At 43.9% G+C, this 21,107-nt stretch overlaps 1 protein-coding gene across 2 annotated transcripts in view; it reads left to right on the plus strand.

The window, feature by feature from the left end:
* The window catches only part of HESX1 (HESX homeobox 1), a 37,035-nt gene extending 16,231 nt beyond the window's left edge, over positions 1 to 20,804 (plus strand). Inside the window, exons 2-7 of one of the 2 annotated variants that reach the window (XM_083158018.1) lie at positions 15,442 to 15,496; positions 15,668 to 15,885; positions 17,249 to 17,409; positions 18,007 to 18,206; positions 18,330 to 18,431; positions 20,489 to 20,804. In XM_083158018.1, the coding sequence (XP_083014144.1) occupies positions 17,250 to 17,409; positions 18,007 to 18,206; positions 18,330 to 18,431; positions 20,489 to 20,590 (564 nt within the window). In that variant the 5' untranslated portion in view covers positions 15,442 to 15,496; positions 15,668 to 15,885; position 17,249 and the 3' untranslated portion in view covers positions 20,591 to 20,804. Of the gene's footprint in view, positions 1 to 15,441; positions 15,497 to 15,667; positions 15,886 to 16,207; positions 17,410 to 18,006; positions 18,207 to 18,329; positions 18,432 to 20,488 lie in introns of those variants that run through there. The other variant, XM_083158017.1, reaches the window with a different exon arrangement.
* Positions 20,805 to 21,107: the final 303 nt, after the last annotated feature.

Consider the following 21,107-nt stretch of genomic DNA (forward strand, 5'->3'; position numbering starts at 1 on the left):
GTGAAAGGGCGCAAAATTTATGGTTTGCAGGAGGGCGCCGACACCCTAGCACCGGCCTGCCGATTTGCATGCTATTCCATCCTTGCAAACCCCCAGTATCCAAGTCAGCCCGAATCGCAGATCAAATCGCCCGCAAATCGGCTGCTAAATCGTATACGATATTGTATGCGATTTAGATTAAATTGGGCACCGTGATAATACACAAGTACCCAAGTACCAGCTGGTACACTGGGCATGTGCAGCAGCTCTGCTCTGTTCCTTACACTGCATGATGTAGTGGCAGCTCTATTGATCATATTATATACCAGCTAATGGGTTGGTCATTCAGCAGTAATTGTAGTATTTTTTTACATAAGTGAGAGTAGCATCCCCCTCCTCAACCCCCCCCCCCCCCCCCCTCATTTTAACTTTTTTGGTGAATATATTTTTCAACCACTAGGTGGCACTCCTAGACTCAAGTACTAGAAAAATGACTAGAAATTGAAGCGCACTCTACTTGTTACATTAAGAAACATTTTTTTCAACTGTGATGATTAAATTATATCTCAACTTTATTATTTAGAATGATCTAGAAACTGGAATTTGCTCTCCATAGCGCTAGCTGCTCATCTGTATATTCCCTGATAATTTACTGGCGTTACAAGCTGTAAAACAAATATTCTTACAACCCCCTGCCAGTTGCGCTTGCTGGGAACATTACTCTGCTGCACCGGAAAGGCGTCTTTTTCTTAATTTAGAGGTATAAAAAAAATGTGCATCTTTTCAGACATTGATAAATAGGCCTCTTATAGAGAGATACGGTCATTGGGTCTACAGCAAGTTGGTCGACAATCATTAGGTCGACATGGAGATAAGTCGACATGGTTCTAGGTTGACATGTGTCAAGGTCGACATGGGTTTAGGTCAACAGGTCATTAGGTCGACACAAGCATTAGGTCGACAGTGTCTAGGTCGACAGTCAAAAGGTCGACATGAGGTTTTTCACAGTTTTTTGAGCCGACATGTGCCGACAGGCGGTATTTCATGCCCTACCATCCAGTAGGGCATGGTGGGAGAATAAAAAAGTGTGCCGAGTCTAGCGAGGCACCGTGCCCAAAGCATGCAAGGGGATGCAGGGCACTGGAAATTGTGTCCATGTCGACTGTGTCGGGTCAAAGAAACTGTGAAAACCCCCATATCAACCTTTTGACTGTCGACCTAGACACTGTCGACCTAATGCCTGTGTCGACCTGTCGACCTTAACCAATGTAGATCTAGACCCATGTCGACATTGTCCCATGTCGACCTAGAACCATGTTGACCTTTCCCCATGTCGACCTAACAGTGTTGACCTAATGCTGGGAGGTATGTTTTCACTTAGCAAAAAATCAGTGGCCTGTGTTAGGCTTGAGATGGTCACTTGTACCTCTGTACTAATGTACACTATACAGTGTTGTACCAGAGCTATTATTGGTGTTGTACACCTGTTAACCGAACAGCTGTGCCTGTCCCAATGCATACCTCCCAACTGTCCCGATATTCACCCTCCTTTTTTGGGGGGGACGTTCCCGCATCCCTTCTGCAGCCTGAGGGGCTGGGGACATCGTCAGCAGAGCCGTTAGCTATGCCCCCACAGTAGTGAAAATGGGGACGTGGCCTCAAGGAAATAGGCCCCGCCCTGAATCGCTAGGCCACCCCCCAAAAACGGGCACGTGCCGAAGGCGCGCGAGTGGTCCCGCGGCCGGCACAGAGAAAGTTGGGAGGTATGCCCAATGCCATACGATGCCTGGAATCAGGTCCTAGATGCGAACCATTACCTACCAGAGCACAGTGTATGCTATACAGATGTGTTATCATATTTGCTACAGACTGTGATAATGTCATATATGACACTTGCATATTTGTGTGCAACTGTGTCTCTATAACAGGCTTGCCTACCCTCCCGCATTCAGCGGGAGGCTCCCTTTTTTAATGGAGCCTCCCGCTGTCCCACAAAGCTTGCAGTTCCTCACGTTGATTAATTTAAGGAGAATTACGTTTTTTGTTAAATATGCCTTTATTAGACCCAACCACCAGTAACTTAAGGGGCCTACACACGGGGCAATTTCAGCCCCATTTCTAAGCGATCTAACTAGATCGCTTAGAAATGGAGCACGGATCTCTCCATGTGTATGCCCCCCCAGCGATGGGGATGTGTGGTCCTGCGTGACGCCATCCCCCACAGGGCTAGACAGTGCATGCACAACACTGCTCCGCACGGATCACTCAGCACACATGGTGAGTGCAGCGTGAGTGTGCAGCGATGTGGGCTGTGCGATCTGTGCTTAAGCACATCGCTCAGCACCAGCACCCCTGTCGCCCCATTTGTACGGGGCTATACTTCTGTCCACACTCTCTCATTGACTCTGGGCTTCTACAAGATGGCTTACTAGAGAAAACCAGTTTCCCCATGGCAACAATGAGTGCTAACCAGGACAAGACATGGGGGGTTATTCTAGTTCATTCTTTCTGACAAAATCCTTCTTAGATGGACAAAACCATGTGCACTGTGGGTGGGGCAGATGTAACTTGTGCAGAGATAATTAGATTTGGGTGGGGTTTTTCTTCAAAGTGAGATCTATATTGCAGTGTAAAATCATGCAGCCAGTATTTACCCTGCACAGAAACAAAATAACTCACCCAAATCTAACTCTTTCTGCACGTTACATCTGCCCCCCCCCTGCAGTGCACATGGTTTTGTCCATCTAAGAAGGATTTTGTCAGAAAGAATGAACTAGAATAAACCCCAAGGAGAGACATCTAAACAAAGATTAGGAGAGACGTGTAGACAAGTAGTCTCACAGCCTTATTATTATCTTTATATTGCACCACAAGGTTTCCGTGGTGCTGTACATAAGGGACAGCATACAACAACATTACATAACTACGTTAGATAGTTACGAGTTAACAAATTTACATATTAACATAATTGCATAATTACTGACTACAATGCTATTACATGAGACAGCGAAGAGAGATGGGGAAGAAGCTTATGAGAGTTTACATTTTAGTGGTGATGGTATGAGGTATAAGAGTATGCGGCTAATTATACAACTAAATATTGCAGTGATTAATAAGCGTCATGTGTCATATTGGGCAGTATTCAATGTAAAAAATTGCGGTGTGCAGCGAATCCTGTTTAGGATTCGCTGCACACTCGCTGTGTTCCGGAGGGCTGGCTGCCACTCGCTCTCTCAGTATTCAACGTCGCAGGGGCGAGTTACCCCTCGCGGCGAATCTTAACCCCTGCAGCGGACGAGCGTCCGCTGCAGGGAGCCGTGGGACAGTGGCAGGCAGGGGGGTTGAAGTCTCCCTGCCTGCCCCAGAACGTATGTGAAGGGGAGGAGGGCTCCCCGGGACCCAGGCAGCACAAGCTGGACCCCCCAGAGCCAGCAGGGGACTGGGTATATTCACTGCTCCCGATCATGCATATTAATGTTCAGTTAGCTCTTTAAGTATTTAAGATTGGGTGCCCTGCACCTCTTTTATCTTTTACTTGTTTAATATACAATTAAAGACATATGCTGCTTAAAATGAAACACGTAATTTGAGGCGACGTTAAGTTAGATCAATAAAATAATAATTATATTTATTGACTCTTCCTGATCCTCAGATTTGGATCAAATGATCTCAACAGAGGATCCCCTCTCCTGTTTGAGTTTAGGACTTATTTGGAATTGTTGCAAACCTGCCAAGTTTTCTCTGAAACTCTCTTTCAAAACTGAATATACCTTTTTTTTAATATATATATATTTTTTATTATGTGCAAGCATGGTATAAGCAGGGCCGGCGCTACCCGCTCAGCACAGCCTGCAAAGCAGGTAGGCGCCAGCCCTTAGAGGCACTTCCTCCCCTCGTTCATTACTGCAGTGTAGGTCCGGGCTGCCAGCTGCCGCAGCCTGCGCCTGTCAAAGTATATGACCGGCAGCGGCGCCGGCAGTAGGCTTAGGCCACCAGACAAGCAGCCTGGACGGAAGCTCCCCACAGCAGCCGTACAGAAGCTCTCCACAGCAGCGGGATGGAATCTCCCTACCCAGTCCTGCTGAGTGACGCTGCCCGCCTCCTGTCCGGTGGACCTGGTTGAGTCACAGTGCCGGGTGTCCTTGGGATCCCCTGGCCCTGTCAAGCACCGCAGGTGACGTAATGATGCTTTTGCTGCGCACACATGCCTGCAGGGGAAAGTGCCAGCGGCCGGTTTTTAATGAAGCAGAGGAGCGGGACACACTGCGGGAGCCAGTATACACAGTCAGGGGTAGATTTATTAAGCTCGGTGAAGTGATAAAGTGTCTGGTCTTTATCACCGGCCAATCAGCTCCTACCTGTTATTTTTCAAACCAAGCCTGTAACTTCACAGGTAGGAGCTGATTGGCCGGTGATAAAACCAGACAGTTTATCACTTCACCTAGCTTAATAAATCTACCCCTGACTGTGTATACTGGCTCCCTCTGTGAGGCCACGCTGTCAGGCACTGTTGTGAGACAGTGTGTATAGCTTAGGTTCGTGCCACTGTAAATAAAGGGGTAACTAATTACCCACAGACAGAACGGTAGGCCACTATACTAGACACTGTGGCCTTGCCCTTACATGAGGTGAGAGGCACATGAGTTAACACAGACTTGGCAGTGGCACTCTCAAAATTAAGTGTATAAAGAAACACTTGCATATTATAGATATGGAAGGTGGCATTGGGGTGGCACAACTCTGGGCATTAAGCAAACAATACAATGGTTGGCATTATGGCTAAGGGGTGCTACTCTGGGCATTATGCATAAGCAGCTCCACCCCAGCCATTATATATATGCAGGGCTTCTCTGGGCATTATGCATAATTGTCGCTAGTCTGGGCATTATGCGTAAGTGCCACTGCTGTAAGCATTTTACATAAAAAATGCTAGTCTGGTCATTATGCGTAAAGGACTTTTCTCTGGGCATTATGTGAAAGCTGTGCTACTGTGGACATTATGCATAAGCATCGCTATTGTTGGCATTATGTGTATGCAGCTCTACTGTGGGTATTATTTGTAATCACACTATTGTTGGCATTATGTGTATGCAGCTCTACTGTGGGTATTATTTGTAATCACACTATTGTTGGCATTATGTGTATGCGGCGCTACTTTGCATATTATTTGTAATTGCACTATTGGCATTATATGCAAGCGGGGCTGCTCTTGACATTATGTGAAAGGGCACGATTGTGGGCATTATGTGTAAGTGGCATTACTGTTTGTGTTATGTGTAAGTGGCATTACTGTGTGCATTGTGTATATGGGGCACTACTCTAGGCATTATGTGTAAGTGGCATTATTGTGTGCATTATTTGTAACCTGCATTAGTGTTGGGCATTATGTCTAACCTGCATTGCACTAGTCTAGGCATTATGTGTAAGCAACTGTACTGTGGGCATTATATGTAACCTGCATTACTTCAGGCATTATGTGTAAGTGGTACTATTGTGGGCATTATGTGTAAGCAGCATTACTTTGGGCATTATGTGTAGATGCTTATGTGTAGATCTAGGGCATTATGTGTAGATCTCCGATCGCTCCTTCTCCGTCTCCACTCCGAGCTCCTCCTCTCCTACTACCCCGCAGCCAGTCGGTGTTCCCCAAGGGTCAGTCTTTGGCCCTCTCCTCTTCTCCCTCTACACCACCTCTCTGGGCACCCACATCAGCTCCTATGGTTTTCATTACCACCTTTATGCTGATGATACCCTAATCTATCTCTCCTCCCCCGACTTATCCCCATCACTCCTGTCCAACGTCTCCGAATGCCTCACGGCCATCTCAGCCTGGATGACACAACGCTTCCTGAAAACTAAACATGGCTAAAACTGAACTTCTAATCTTCCATCCCCCGAACATCCCCTCTTCTCCCACTATCTCCATCAGCATTGGTGAAACCGAGATCACGTCCACCGACCAAACGCGCTGCCTCGGTGTCATCATTGACTCCTCCCTCTTTCACCCCCCACATTTGTGCTCTCTCACAGTCTTGCCGCTTTCACCTATGCAACATCTCAATCATCAGACCATTCCTCTCCACTGACGCGACCAAAATTCTCATTCACTCTCTTGTCATCTCCCGCCTTGACTACTGCAACATCCTTCTCTCTGGGCTACCTCTCACCCGCCTCGCACCTCTCCAATCTATTCTTAATGCTGCTGCTAGGCTCATCTTCCTCTCCCGCCGCTCTACCTCCGCCTCCCCCCTCTGTCTATCTCTTCACTGGCTCCCCATTCCTTTCCGAGTTCTCTTTAAACTCCTCACCACCACCTACAAGGCTCTCTCCTCCTCCACCGCTCCTTACCTCTCTTCACTGATCTCTATCCACACTCCCTCCCGTCCTCTTCGCTCCATCGCTGACCGCCGACTGACCTCTCACCTAATCACCTCCTCCCACTCCCGTGTCCAAGACTTCTCTCGCGCTGCCCCCCTGCACTGGAACAACCTCCCGCCACCCATCAGGCTTTCTGATTCCCTTACCTCCTTCAAGCACTCCCTCAAAACCCACTTTTTTCGACTAGCCTATCCCTCCTCCTAACCTCTTTTGATCCTCCTATCCTGCCTCCGTTCCCCTCCGTTCCTACTTATCCTATTGTTTTTCGTTCGTCCACCCACCTATTTTTAGTATGTTAACTCTTACGAGTAGGGTCCTCCTTCCTCACATACTCACCCTACCTCTTTACCTCACTTGTGCTCCTGTCCTGTTCTTCCCTTCCTCTACTTCATCTTCAGTCTCCTCGACAATTTTGACACCTACTTCTGAACTGATGCTGATTTTAGTTCTACCAGCTATACCCCTATTTATACTGTATTTTTCAACACACCCTGTACGTTACCTTGTCATTTGTTTTTTGTTTGCTATGTACGGCACTGCGGACACTTTGCGGCGCCTTAAAAATAAACGTACTACTACTACTACTACTACTACTACTACTACTAGATGGCAATACTGTGGGCATTAGGTGTAACCTGCATTACTCTGGAAATTATGAATAAGTGGCATTACTGTCGGCAGTATGTGTAAGACGTATTACTGTGGGCATTATGTGTAAAATGACCTACTACTATTAGCATTTTATATAAGGGGCACTACTGTGTGGCATAATGTGTATAAAGGGTACAAATGTATGACATAACATAAATAATGGGCTCTACTGTTTCGTAATGGGAATAAGGGAAACTGATGTGTGGTATCATTTGAATCAGTCGCACTAGATGCGGTGTAATGTGAATAAGATTGTGCTACAGTGTGGTGTTTTTTGAGAACACATTCCTTGTGAGAACACAATTCCTTTTTTTGTGGTGCATGCCTCTAGCGTGCGCTCTGTTATAAGATATGGGAGGGTGCAAATTTAGATTTTGCAGGTAGGCGCCAAACACCCTAGCACCGGCCCAGGGTATAAGCAAATATGTATATGGTAAACTTTGCTGTTTGACTTATTTATTGTAAACCTACCATACACTTATTAATACTCTTGGTTAAATTAATAAGAAATTTGTATCATTTGTATGTAATTCAGTAATGAAAAGCAACCATGCATAGCCTTAATGAGAGCAAGAACAATGTAGATAGATAGATCACTATTACTATTTAGTACCAGTTATTTATATAGCGCACAGATAATCTGCAAAACCTAAAGCTGTGTACACATGGGGGAGATATATTGCTCGTGGTCGCTGATGAACAGGAGACTCTGCCGGGGGAAGAGGCAGGGAAACAGCTGATCCTGCGACCAGCGACCATCAGAGGCTGCACACGGGAGCGCGCACCTGGCAATTTATCGCCGACAGCACAAACAAATCGCTGGTAATATGGTCGCTCAGCGATATGTGCTGAAATCGCCCCGTGTGTACACAGCTTTACAGAGAATATTTGAGCAGTCACATAAAAGGAGCTTACAGTCTATGGGGGTTATTCTGATTGAGTCCAACAAACCCCCTTGCAGCGCGTGTCCCCATGCACAGGCTGCGAATGGATGATTAACATAATCATCTATTTGCATGCTGCGGGGGAACACTCACATCTTTCGATGGTCGTCGACCATCGAAAGATGTGATAGGTGCACGCATATAAAAGTGACTCTCAAAGAAATGGGCGGGCATCTGATGGAAATGGGCGGGCAGCTGATGGAGATGAGCGGAAAGCTGATGGAGATGGGCGGGCATCTGATGGAAATGGGCGGGCAGCTGATGGAAATGGGCGGGCAGCTGATGGAGATGGGCGGGCAGCTGATGGAGATGGGTGGGCAGCTGATGGAAATGGGCGGGCAGCTGATGGAAATGGGCGGGCACAGCTGACATCCCACACCCGCATCACGGCCTATTACCATGAGCATGCCCCTGAAATGCTGGGCATTCCCATATGGTAATGGGGCTGTCCCGCGCCCCACACCCTTCGACCCCCCCCCCCCCCCGCTATGTTAGGTATGTGCACCTGGCTAACATAATGTTCTAGGGTTCAATTTGTTAGGAGCCAATTAACCTAACAGTGTATTTTTGGATTATTGGAGGAAACCGAAGGATGGATAGATAGATAGATAGATAGATAGATAGATAGATTGATTGATTGATTGATAAATAGATAGATATGATAGACAGATATGATGTTATCTCCAAGCGCCGCCCCGTTTACACTGCGTTTCGGCACCGCAGTGTAAACGGTGCAAATCCCAGATCCGACATGGCTTGGAACCGTGTTCCAAATACAGGGTCTGATCCAGGATTTGGGTGTAAAAGGGGTATTACAAATATCTTCGACCAGGGTCGGACCCGGGTCTGCACTGTTTACACTGAACCTCGGTTGTATGGTTGCCAGGGATTACATGCTCATTGCCAGAGGGGACTACATGCCTGTTGCCATAGGGGGTTACATGCGCATAGCCAGTGGGAATTACATGGTTATTGCCAAGGGGGATTACATGTTCGTTGCCCAGAGGGAGTTCGTTGCCCGGCCGAGAGTGTCTCCAGCTGACACAGTTCTGCCTGTGCCACATATATACAAAGTGTGGCTGTAGCACTAAAAGTTTACAAGCCTGGGGGGCAGATGGCCGGGCAGCATGCAGTCACATGGGGCTCCCCCCTTTCACACATCAACAGCGGTTAACGGGCAGCACACAGCAATTGCAATCCCTGGCACCAGCTCCAGATCCCTGGGGGCACCCACGGCAGCATTCGCAGTGTTAAGCAGGCAAAGCTGCAGCGCATATTTTGTGCACCGGATCCCCCCTGTCACCTGGCCTACCTGGAGCACTGGTGCCAGGGGCCCGGGAGCCGCTGCCTCTCTCGCTGGCAGTATTCAGCAGTCCATCGCCCCCTTTTCCCTCCCCGCACCGCCCAGCCATACACCCTTCACTGCCTGTACCGCCCCCGGCCTCCCTGTTGGGCAGTGGCTACTCGGATATGTGTCGTCGCCCCCCCCCCCCCCCCCCCCCGTCCCCCCCCCGTATATCAGAAATAAATTGGGGCAATTGGAATTTTGCAGTTGATTGTATAAATAAATCTGCAATGTATGGGTTTCACAAATCACAGATTTTGAAGAAAAATCAATTGGGATTATTAATCAGGTTTTTCAACATGTTCAACTTCACACATCAATCTGGGTTTTTGATTGATTGATTGATTGATTGATTGAGTTAAGTGTACGATAAAAATCAGTAGATTTGCAGACTGTTAGTAAACTGATGAACCCTTCAAGATTGGCAGATCTGTATTTGCTGAAAATGATCTGCAAATCACTGAAAAATCTATGTAATGTGTGGGCGCAGATTGGTGGATTGGTGAAATTTTCAATTATACCCCTTTCAGACTTCTGGAAATCTGCCAGAAAATTTCCTGTCTCAGCCCTGACCCTGGTAAAGAGCAGGGTTGGGGATTCAGCAATTCATCCCAAGTAGTCTAAAAATCCCTAGATGATGCGCGTTTAAGGTGCATACACACTCATGTGCGATGATAAGGAAAATCGCTGGGATAAACATCGCTCAGTGCTTTCACACTATGCAATTTTCGCCAGTCTAAGCAATTTTCCCGGGGTAGGACGCTATGGAAAGCCGTCCACCATGTCGCTCAGCTGGTAATACATACTTGCCGACTTTGTAAAACTCCTCTCCGGGAGAAGCCCGGAGAGGAGTGAAGGGGGGGGCGGGGGAGGCTACATTTTGGGGGGCGAGGCAATGCTGAGGTCACCAAGCCCCGCCCCCATGACAGGCAGCAGCATCAAATTGCGGGTCCGTGGACGGGCTAAAATGATGCGAAATGACGCGATTCGCGTCATTTTAGCCCCGCCCCCTCCCTGCAGACCTGCGAAATTCAGAGTTTATTACCGCGGGGAAGTGGGGAGTCGGGGCTCCTGCGAAAATGCTGGAGACTTGCCCACCTTCCCGGGGGGGCCGGGAGGGGGACCCGATTTGCGGGACCCTCCTGGCCATTCCGGGAGGGTAGGCAAGTATGTGGTAATACCAGCAGATGAGCGGCAGCCACCAGCGATAATGCAGGATCGCACATCAGCCAGCGCTTACCATTCCTCACTGCCCCATACACACTGGGCGGCTTTTGAGCTGTAAGCAGCACAAACAACAAAACGGAGCTGAAATCACCCAGTGTGTATGGACCTTTACACGCAAAATCACAGGATTAAGGTGCTAGCATGAAAGGTATGTTTGAAACCAAATCCCAGAATCTGCTAATTTTGTTTTTTTTGCAATTGCTAATGTATAGGGGCCTTAAGCTATGACAATGCTGTGAAACAGAGTTTCTCAATTTGTTATCCCGAGTGAGCCTGCCCCCCAGTGTATTTTTAAATGAATGACCATTTTATTTTTCCCAACTAAACCTTTTTATAAAAATGTAATTTAAAAAAATCATATAAAATGAATGATGTTTGTTTCGAGATGACCACACACATTGGCAATGACTGAGGATTTGATGAGAGATTCAGGTAAATGCACAGGCAGGTAATTGGGCTCGTTGAAATACTAATTGATTTCTTGCAATCCTCTTATGACTAATACTATAGGGTTTATGTCTGGTATTTTTACCTAATTCCCCTTGGGACCAGCAGTGAAAACAAAAACTCTCATTGCTGATCCCTGCAGATGAGAGCAGTTGAACAATAAACTGTAGTTTCTTTCTAGAAGTCGTTATTTTCTTTCACAAGTTACAATTTTCTTTCACGTATATTAAATAACGCACACACATCATTGCACGGATAAAGCAAAACAATGATCAGACAAAAAGTTCCATAGCATCAATACAAACTGTGCACAAACAGGTCACACTTTACTATCACTAGTAGTGTAAATAATAGTGAGCCAGCATTACCATAACGATGACCATACCTAGACACCCATAAATGTTCTGGCAGTAAAAGGAACAGAATATTCTTTCTAATTTCTACATTTTAAAGGTACTGACGTCCTTGAGAGATTTTGTTTCTCTTCTAGGATCAGCATCATTACCCCGTTATGGAATTAGGGTCACGAGAGTGGTGTCTTTCCCATTAGCCTAGGGCTGGCACTTTTTGGGGATGGCACTTGGATGCAGGATTTGCTAATATCAGTCTAAAGTTACAGTAACTACAACATACTTCCTCTAATGTATTGTGAGTGTGGCCCTTAAGCTGTCCTACTTAGTACATATGTATACAGTGGCGGATTCAGGGGGGGGGGCACCCGGGCACGTGCCCCCCCCTGTCATTTCATTTTGTAGCTGAGGACCAGGGCTTTCCAACGAGCCCAGCCCCGTGTCTCTAGCCCCCCGGGAACCAGAGATATCGCCTGGCAAAGCTGTAACATTTTTTCCCCATAGGATAATATGGGACCCGTCAATTCCGACCCCCACCCGGTTCCGATGGCTGCCAGTTCCCCCCCTGGCATCACAGAAGTTTGTGGTTAATCTCATTAAATTCCAAATCGCTGGGCCTTCACTATGATACCAGGCTGGTCCATATCGGTCAATCGGTTCCAGAGATATTACATGTAAACTAATTTTTTAATTTTGAAATGTAATTTCATTGCTGTTCATGTTCTTTGAGGGCAGATTACTCTGGAACCAAACGTTCCAGTTTCACTGGACCAAAATCATTCAAAGCCCACTCAAAAGTTCTTCAATATGATACATGTCTCATGTAAATGGATCAGTTGATTCCGAAGATATAGCCGGTTAAATAAGATGACTGGTTAAAGGGGGGGAGGGGTGGTTTTCTCTCCCCCTCACACCAGAAAATGCAGGGACTAGGCTGGTGTAAAAGGGGCCAACCTGGGAATGCATTTTCTGGTGTGAAAGGGGTATTATTTCAAATAGCCGGGACCTGCAGTGCTCTGAATACAGCCAGGCTCTGCCACTGTCAGTGGCTATCACTTCTGCCTGGCGGCTGTCCCCCATTTACCGCGAGCATGTATTCCCCTTGGCAATGAGCATGTAATCCCACATGGCAATGAGCATGGAACCTCTGGCAATGAGCATGGAACCCTTGGCAATGAGCAAGTAGATAAGAAGCACTTATGTAGCATAATTTTTAATAGGCATTATGGTGTTTGACATAATACATAATGGACATAATGGCGTGTAACTTAACGTGTAATGGACATTATGGTGTAAATGTTTAATGCGCGCCTTTGGTGGACAATGTTCTTGTTTATGAAACGTATTGTGAATTTTGGCTTAATCTGTGTGGCATTATGTAAATTCTGGCTCAATCCGTGTGGCATTATGTGAATTTTGGCTCAATCCGTGTGGCATTATGTGAATTTTGTCACAATACGTGTGGCATTATGTGAATTTTGTCTCAATCCGTGTGGCATTATGTGAATTTTGACACAATCCATATGGCATTATGTTTATTTTGGCTCAATCCATTTGGCATTATGTGAATTTTGGCTCAATCCGTGTGTTATTATGTAAATTTTGGCTCAATCCATGTGGCATTATGTGAATTTTGACACAATCCATGTGGCACTATTTGAATTTTGGCTCAATCCGTGTGGCATTATGTGAATTTTGGCTCATTCCATTTGGCATCATGTGTAAGGGGCAAGTATAATGGGGTCTAGTATTTTGTTGCATAATGTGTAGAAGTTGTATATGGTGTTGTACACTACACTCAAGGACATGCCCCCTGTTGAATGGCCACACCCCATTTCCCAGAGCGCGCCTTCGGCGCGCATACAACTACATCCTTCACTTTTGTTGCCATGGTGGGCCTGCGTACTTTAAATGCCAGGGCCTATTTTTAATCCCATTCCCACCCTCTCTCTGCCGCTCTCTTAGCATGTACACTGGCACCACTAACACCGCCCCTCCCCCACCTAAACCCTCTTTTATCATGGTGCCCCCCCTTTCATTTTATCCTGGATCCGCCCCTGTTCAACACACCCCACCCAAATCTAACTCTCTCTGCACATGTTACATCTGCCCCACCTGCAGTGCACATGGTTTTGCCCATTTTGAGAACAAATTTGTACTGCGACCAGATCTGAATAAGGGCCAAAGTTCCTTAAAACACTGACATGTTAAAATATGTTTGTTTAAATGAAAGGGATATGAGTCGCCCTGCTGCAGGGGTTTATTTACTAAGATAGGAGTTCTATTGAAGATGGGATGTTACCCATAGCAACCAATCTACTTATTTTTTTAGCACCTTCTAGAAGATAATAGAATCTGATTGGTTGCCCATAGCAACATCCCATCTGCACTAGAACTCTTATTTTAGTAAATCTACCCCAAAGTGACCAGCAAAAGTTATTCTGTATTACACAATACAAACATGCCGGGCAACTATCATTAGAACCAACAACGTGCTCCTCCTGCACTGAAAGCCATATTGCAGCACACATGGGATGCAGTCATTTACCAACAGTCAAAATGCTGACCACCATTGACCGATGGTCAAAATACCGACACGCTCAAAATACTGACATTCACTATGTCGACCTGGACAAAATGCCAACACTGTCCATCGGACCCGACCGGGTGGTAGGACCTGCTGCCCGTCCAACCACCCGTCCTGGGACCTCCCTCCTGGTGGCGAGGGAGACGGGAAGCAGGGACGCATGCGATCCATCACAACGGATCGCATGCGTTCCTGCCGCCGGGAAGGTCCTGGCGGCTTGCCAGGGTATCGGGTGTCCAAACACTGCTGCGAGACGTCGCAGCAGTGTATGGGCACCTTTATGCGGTGTCTATGTTGACCTAAGTCGACATAGACCTGCCCCCCCCCCAAAAAAAAAAAACAGCCAATATGTCTACTTTTTGACCTGTCAATATTTAAAATGTCAACATTTTAACCATGTTTGCATTTTAATTGGCATTCGGACCCTGTTGGGATTTTGAACATGATGGCATTGTGACCATCGGCCAATGGTGGTGTTCCGGTTCCGTTTTTAACAATAATGTATAAAAGGAGAAAAATGTATTAAAGCCGGATCCATTTGCGCATGAAACACGTTGGGCCAGGGAGCAGGAGAAGAATACTGTGCACCACACAACGCACCAACTTAGAGACTCCCCAGCAAGTCAGCGGCCGCATGACGGATCCAGCGGCTGCAAGAATCCCAAGCACAAAGAACGGTTGGGCCAGGCACCAAGGGTCAGCCACATCTATCCAAATCCTGCACCAAAATGACTTTACTATTACATAATGCTAGTTTTTAACCTTTATGCATATCACATACTTGATTACAAATTGTCAGCTGTTAGGGGCAGCCATTTTGTGAGGAACATTATTCATAAGGAGCCAGGAGGAGCGTCAGGACGCAGACAAGTAGATCTGCGGGTCCCGGCCACAGACGCGGAGGAGTAAGTCTGGGTGTATGTGTGTGTGAGGAGGGGGGGGGGGCTCTGACATTTTCTGAGAGGGGCACAGAATTTGATGTGATGAAACTGGTAAGATCGCTTAGATAATGCCCCTAATTCATTACTTGTGTAGGCCCCAATAGTCTTCGTTATTATCATCGTTTGCAAGAGGCCCATCTGATAACAGTATTATCTTCTTCTCTTTTTTTTTTTCAAGATATTTTTATTAAGGATTGAGCATTATAATAATACAGTCAACAAAATGCAGTTGTGTCTTTACTACAATGAAGTACTATATGTGTTCAGATCAGGGCTATTTTTCAGCAGGCTCCAGCAGGAACTGAGGCCCTTATTCTAGTTCACTCTTTCTGACAAAATATTTCTTAGATGGACAAAACCATGTGCACTGCAGGTGAGGCAGGTGTAAAACCCCACCCAAATCTAATTATCTCTGCACAAGTAACACCTGCCTCACCTGCAGTGCACATGGTTTTGTCCATCTAAGAAATATTTTGTCAGAAAGAGTGAACTAGAATAAGGGCCTCTGTTCCTGCTGGAGCCTACTGAAAAATAGCCCTGGTTCAGATTGCATTAGATTAAATTGTAATTTTTTTCTGTCTTTACCAAACAGACAAGTATTTTTATGTGGACGAACACGGCTGGAGGATTATGAAAACATGGAACAGGTATTGGTGTGTTAAGAGGTCTCTTGGGGCGTCACCTAAGAGATTCCTAGTTTCGTACAATTGTGTGGAACGAAAGCATTTATAAATCTGTGTTTTGAGGTCATTTGATAAATAATCAATAAAGCCATCCCATATTCCAAAAAGATTATCTGTGTGTTCTTCCTTCTGAAGGGATGTCTCTACCCATTCCATGTGGAAGATGTGGAAAAGTTTTGCCCTGAACAATTGAATGGTAGGAGGGTCCGAATGAATCCATTGATGTAGGACACATTTGCGGGACACTGCAGAGATTATAAGCATTACTTTTTACTATCAGATAGTATCGGTGTGTTAGGGGGGAATACACCCAGCAAGGACCATTCCGCCATTAAAGGAAGGCTGTCTAATAGGTAAGTCACAGAAAATCCCTGCACCTGTTTCCAAAAGTGGAATATAAGAGGGCAATCCCACATGCAATGTTTAAATGTTGCTCTGAGCAGCCGCATTTTGGACACCTATCAGTATTATCTTCTTCTATACACAACTCTGCACAATTATTTTGACATGTTCCCACTGCATATTGCCTGCATGACCCCTTTATCACCCGGTTACCCTCCCTTAGGGCCAGATATATCAAGATTCAAAAAGTGATAAAGTGGAGAGTGATAAACAACCAGCCAATCTGCTCCTACCTGTCATTCTTCAAACCCAGACTGTAACATGACAGTTAGGAGCTGATTGGCTGGCTGTTTATCACTCTCCATTTTATTACTTTTTTGAAGCTTGATACGTCTGGCCCTTTAGCCGCAACTGAGATGCGAATGGCCCTCCATCACTGACAGACACATGCGCCCAGCTCCAGTGTGTACATGTACAAGGTCTGTCCTCGGGACCGACCTGCGCAGCTCTCTGAATTAGCCTCTTTGTTATCCTCGAAAAGGCATCATTAGGAGCTAATTTCAGAATCAACCACCAGTAGCTAAACGCTAATTGATTGCCAACGTCCCAGCACCCAATCCACCTGAATTAAAAGTGTTAATTGGTAAATAAACGACCACATTATTATTTAAAATACCGAATGCCACCGCCCCACACTGCTAATCCAGGTCCTTAAAAAACAATTACACTGTTTTCAACAACGTTGCCAGCATGGAGTAATGTGCCTTGTGCCAAAAGCTATTGTTCCTTTACTGACCACATTAACCACTAAATACGCATCTGAAATAAATGCTGCATTTTCAGCAGGATTTGCCTAATAGCATTAGGAGCCCTCTTTATTTATTTTATTTCCTTGGAATGAAAAAAAAAATCCCCTTCTAAATGAGATTACGTACTACTTGAGTGGTTTTTGACAATGCTACTAGGTTTAAATGAGTAGAGTGTGAAATTGAAAAATTAGGAATAAAAAAACTATTTTATACATTCATGGTTTCAAATAAAAGAGGAGTTAAAAGTCTCAGCTCATCTGCTGGAGAAAGTACAGATCTTCTGGCTGGGAAAGATAACACTGTCCCTCTAGGTGACCCCCCTTGGTGTCCCCATTAGCTGCTAATTACTTGCCAAACAAATAAACAATTAAGTCCTCTTGCCTCTTGGTGGGAGAGTCTTCATTGAGATGCTAAGACTTTCTAATGAAAGATTTTAATTAATGAGGTTGTAAATCCGTCCCCCTTGTTAACACAGCTATAAGGAGGGCCACAAGGCTGAGCCACAATCATTCTGGTGTTGTAGAATCTGCATGAAGGTTGGGATAATGTCTTTGTGTGAGAACAGGATGGCAGGAGATCTCCAGAAAGTGTCATGCCTTGCTGAAAACAGACCATCAACCTGCTCATTTTCCATAGAAAGCATACTCGGGCTGGACAAGAAGAGGGACCTTAGCCCTTCCGCCAGCAGGCACTACAGGCCATGGATGGATGATTACTGCAGTAAAGGTAAGTTCTGCTATCGTTTAGCAGTCATAGAATGGATTAGAACCTGTGACCCATCTCACTGGAGATAGACATCTTACGGATAGAGCTATTTGCTCTTGCAAGTCCTGCTATCGCGGTTCAGTCTAAACTTTATCGGTTACAAGTAGAGATGTGCAAGTTCTGATTTACTCTGATTTCAAAGCAGGACCTTATTGGCTATCCCAAATCACATGACAGTTGTTGACAGTTGATAGCCAATAAGATCCTGCTTTTTAATCAGAGTAAAACAGAACCTGCACATCTCTAGTTACAAGTTAGAAGCCCAATGCCCTAACCAAGAGACTGCAACCTGGCTACTCTACAGAGGGCTCAGCAAAGATCTGATAAGTTCTTTGCAACCCCTAGGCCAGGTTTGATCCACTTACTTTTCATGTAATCAGGTGTGACATCATTTGTGATGTAAACATTTATGGGTGTTTGTGTTGTGGCCATGGTTTTCACTGATGTGCAAACGCACTTTTAAATGATATATTGTGGAACCAACAGAACAAAACTTTGGCATGCATCCATATAAAGCGCGGTCTATAAAACTGATTATATATTTTATTATTTCTGCAGGAATGGACAGTCATTGCTGGAGACTCCCTATCATCAGCTACGACATACCTCTACAAGTGCACGCAGTGAGGCATTCCCTGGACAAGGAAACGTCTGTCCGGTATGAAAAGTGCTGCTCGACGACGGAACGCCTGACTTATAAAAGAGAACTGAGCTGGTATAGAGGAAGGAGACCCAGAACGGCATTTACTAGAAGTCAAGTAAGTATATTACTCTATCTATCTATCTATCTATCTATCTATCTATCTATCTATCTATCTATCTAACTATTTAATCTATCTAATATCTTCAACTAAATTAACTATTTCAATTGTTTTATTTAGATAGAAGTTTTGGAGAATGTGTTCCAAATCAACTCATACCCTGGAATTGATGTTAGAGAAGAACTTGCCAACAAGTTGTCTTTAGATGAAGACAGAATTCAGGTAAGACATGGTACATAGAAACAAGTTTTTGTTTAGGCTTGGAAATGTTGATCTACAGCAGTGGTTCACAAACGTTTTGGAATCACAGCACCCTAGAGTGTCAGAATGTCTTCACGGCACCTTTAGGCTAAAAGTTTGTTATGGAGAAATTCAGGAACAAATATTAAATTGCATAAATTGTGTTTATGTGTCATTATTGTGTTCAGTTATGTGGTGAGGGAGAAGATTTGCTTCTGCTTGTCCACACATAACCGGTGTCTGTAAGCACTGGTTTTGCTTATTACAATGACTGTAAATAATTTGAATTGGTCCTGGACCACCAACCTTGGACACACCTTCTAATACCATGAGGAACCCCAGGGGTTCCATGGCACCTAGTTTGGGAACCACTGATGTACTGTATCACCTAAAACTTCATAGTTCCTATTTTGCAGTGACCTTTAATGTTTCGTTCTAATAATAAGTTAGACATTTAGGGGGGAATTTACTAAAGGAAATTTGTAAAAAATAGGTGTATTTGTATCCAGAAATACACTTATTTTTAACATTTACAATCCCGAAAATACGGCAATTTGTATTCGTATTGATAGCACATCAATACGAATACGAATTGCCATATTTTCGGGATAGTAAATGTCAAAAATAAGTGTATTTCTGGATACAAATACACCTATTTTTTACAAATTTCCTTTAGTAAATTCCCCCCTAAGTTAGTTACCTCTTAAATTTCAGTCTCATTTTCACAAAACAGAAAATTGGAATTTACTTTGAATTCTTACTTCCCGTTAGCTGATGATCTCTGGGCTAATGTTACTTTCCAATTCTCTTCACCTATGTGATTTAGACTTTCCTTGGGGTTCCAGAATATTTTACCAGTAATAAACGTTTATTTCCATTTAAATATTGATTTGCTGAAGAAGCCATATAATAACTGGCCCATTCATATTCTATGCTGTTATTGATGACATCATGATTATTATTTCCTGAGACTTGATATGATGTCTCAGGAACTTCTGCAATCTTATCCTAAATTCTAGATAAAGGATATCTACATTCCGTGTATACTTTTTTTTAGAAATATAGTGAAATTGGGGAAGGGGTAATCTATAAAAGTGAGGGAATAAAAAAAAATCTTAAAAATATATTTAGAAAAATATATTTTTATCTCACTACACTGTGACATAAATTTTTTATTTTCTATTTAGAATGTAAAAATAAATGTATCCCTTTTTACTTCTTTGAAAGTTTTCTTTTATCTTCTGTCCTTTCATAGAGAAAAAAAAAAGTTTTCTGTATTTTTGTATAATTTTCCTTAGTTATGAAAACTCCAACTTTTTATGGCATGCTGGTCAAAGGAGGTCAAAATCTATTTAAAAAGAATGACTTCTTGTGTAGTATTCTATAACAGTAATGTTTAATCATCAAGACAACTGAGCCACGCCCACTCTTCACTCATTAACGAGAAGGAAACAGTGCACAAAATAAAAATATAACATTTGAGGCAAAGGTTGGGTATTCCTAATCTGCAGATTCTGCAGATTCTGCAGATTATCAACCCCAGTGTTTATACCTGTCTCAGTGAGAACTGACCACAGATGGTACCAAGAGAGTGGACAGATGTTCCTTTCATGTCATCATTTGGTCTTAATAGCAAATTATTTCTTCCTCTAAGTCAATTCTCAGCATCTGCCCAACCTCCTAGTTGTATACAATTAACAAAATGAATCCATTAGTAATAAATAACTTTGCAGTTTTATCATTTAATTATTTTATCCTTAGAATGTAGGTTCTCACGAGCAGGGCCCTCTTCCCCATGTGCTTTTCCTTCGATTACTTAAACCATCTACAATGGCACCAAATAGTAAAGTTTTCTGCCACCCTGATATTTATTTCAGTGTTTTCTGCTGAACTGTCACTGTTTCCTGTTTTGCTTATTCCTTTATGTACTATGTAATTGGGCGCAGATCCTTTGGCGCCAAATAAATAAAAGATAATAATAATAAGTGAAAATCTTATATCTTGTAATTAAAACACGTATGCCTTTCTTTTTAATTCAGATCTGGTTTCAAAACCGCCGCGCCAAGCTAAAGAGATGCCACCGGGAGTCGCAATTTCTCATAGTGAAAGAAACTTTAACTCCGCAAATCCAGGAAAAATGAGATCTTTGTTACGTGTCGTTATCCAATATCCAAACAAAAGTGTAACGTTTCCTTTAAGTCATTTGATACCAAGAAAAGAGTTGGAATAAAATGACGTTTGCACTCATGTAATGATATTTAATAATGGACTTTATTCTGGAATACTGTGTCTGTTGTATAGGGTTAAGTAAATAGTTTGTAATATAATTATGGAATGTCCATGCACTTTTTGTAAATAGAGATTTTTAATGGATTTTAATAAATATTTTTAAACATGAAAAATCCTGTATTTTGCTGTTTTCAGAGCCGGATTTCACACTAGAAAAGTGTACAATATTAAAGTAAAATTATAATTCAATTGAAATTGTTTCTGTGTGTGAGAGCACAAAAGAACAAGTATGACTGTGTATAAGTTATTATAGAGAGCACTATAATATTTTAATTTGCAACCCCCTATTTCTAAACTTTTTGGTGTTTAGGCTTTAAAATATTTTATATTTATATTTTTATATTATTTATTTACTGATATATTGGGAAT

The sequence above is a fragment of the Crinia signifera genome, chromosome 8, assembly GCF_055691185.1.
Source record: "Crinia signifera chromosome 8, ASM5569118v1, whole genome shotgun sequence".
In the NCBI taxonomy this organism is placed as follows: Eukaryota; Metazoa; Chordata; class Amphibia; order Anura; family Myobatrachidae; genus Crinia; species Crinia signifera.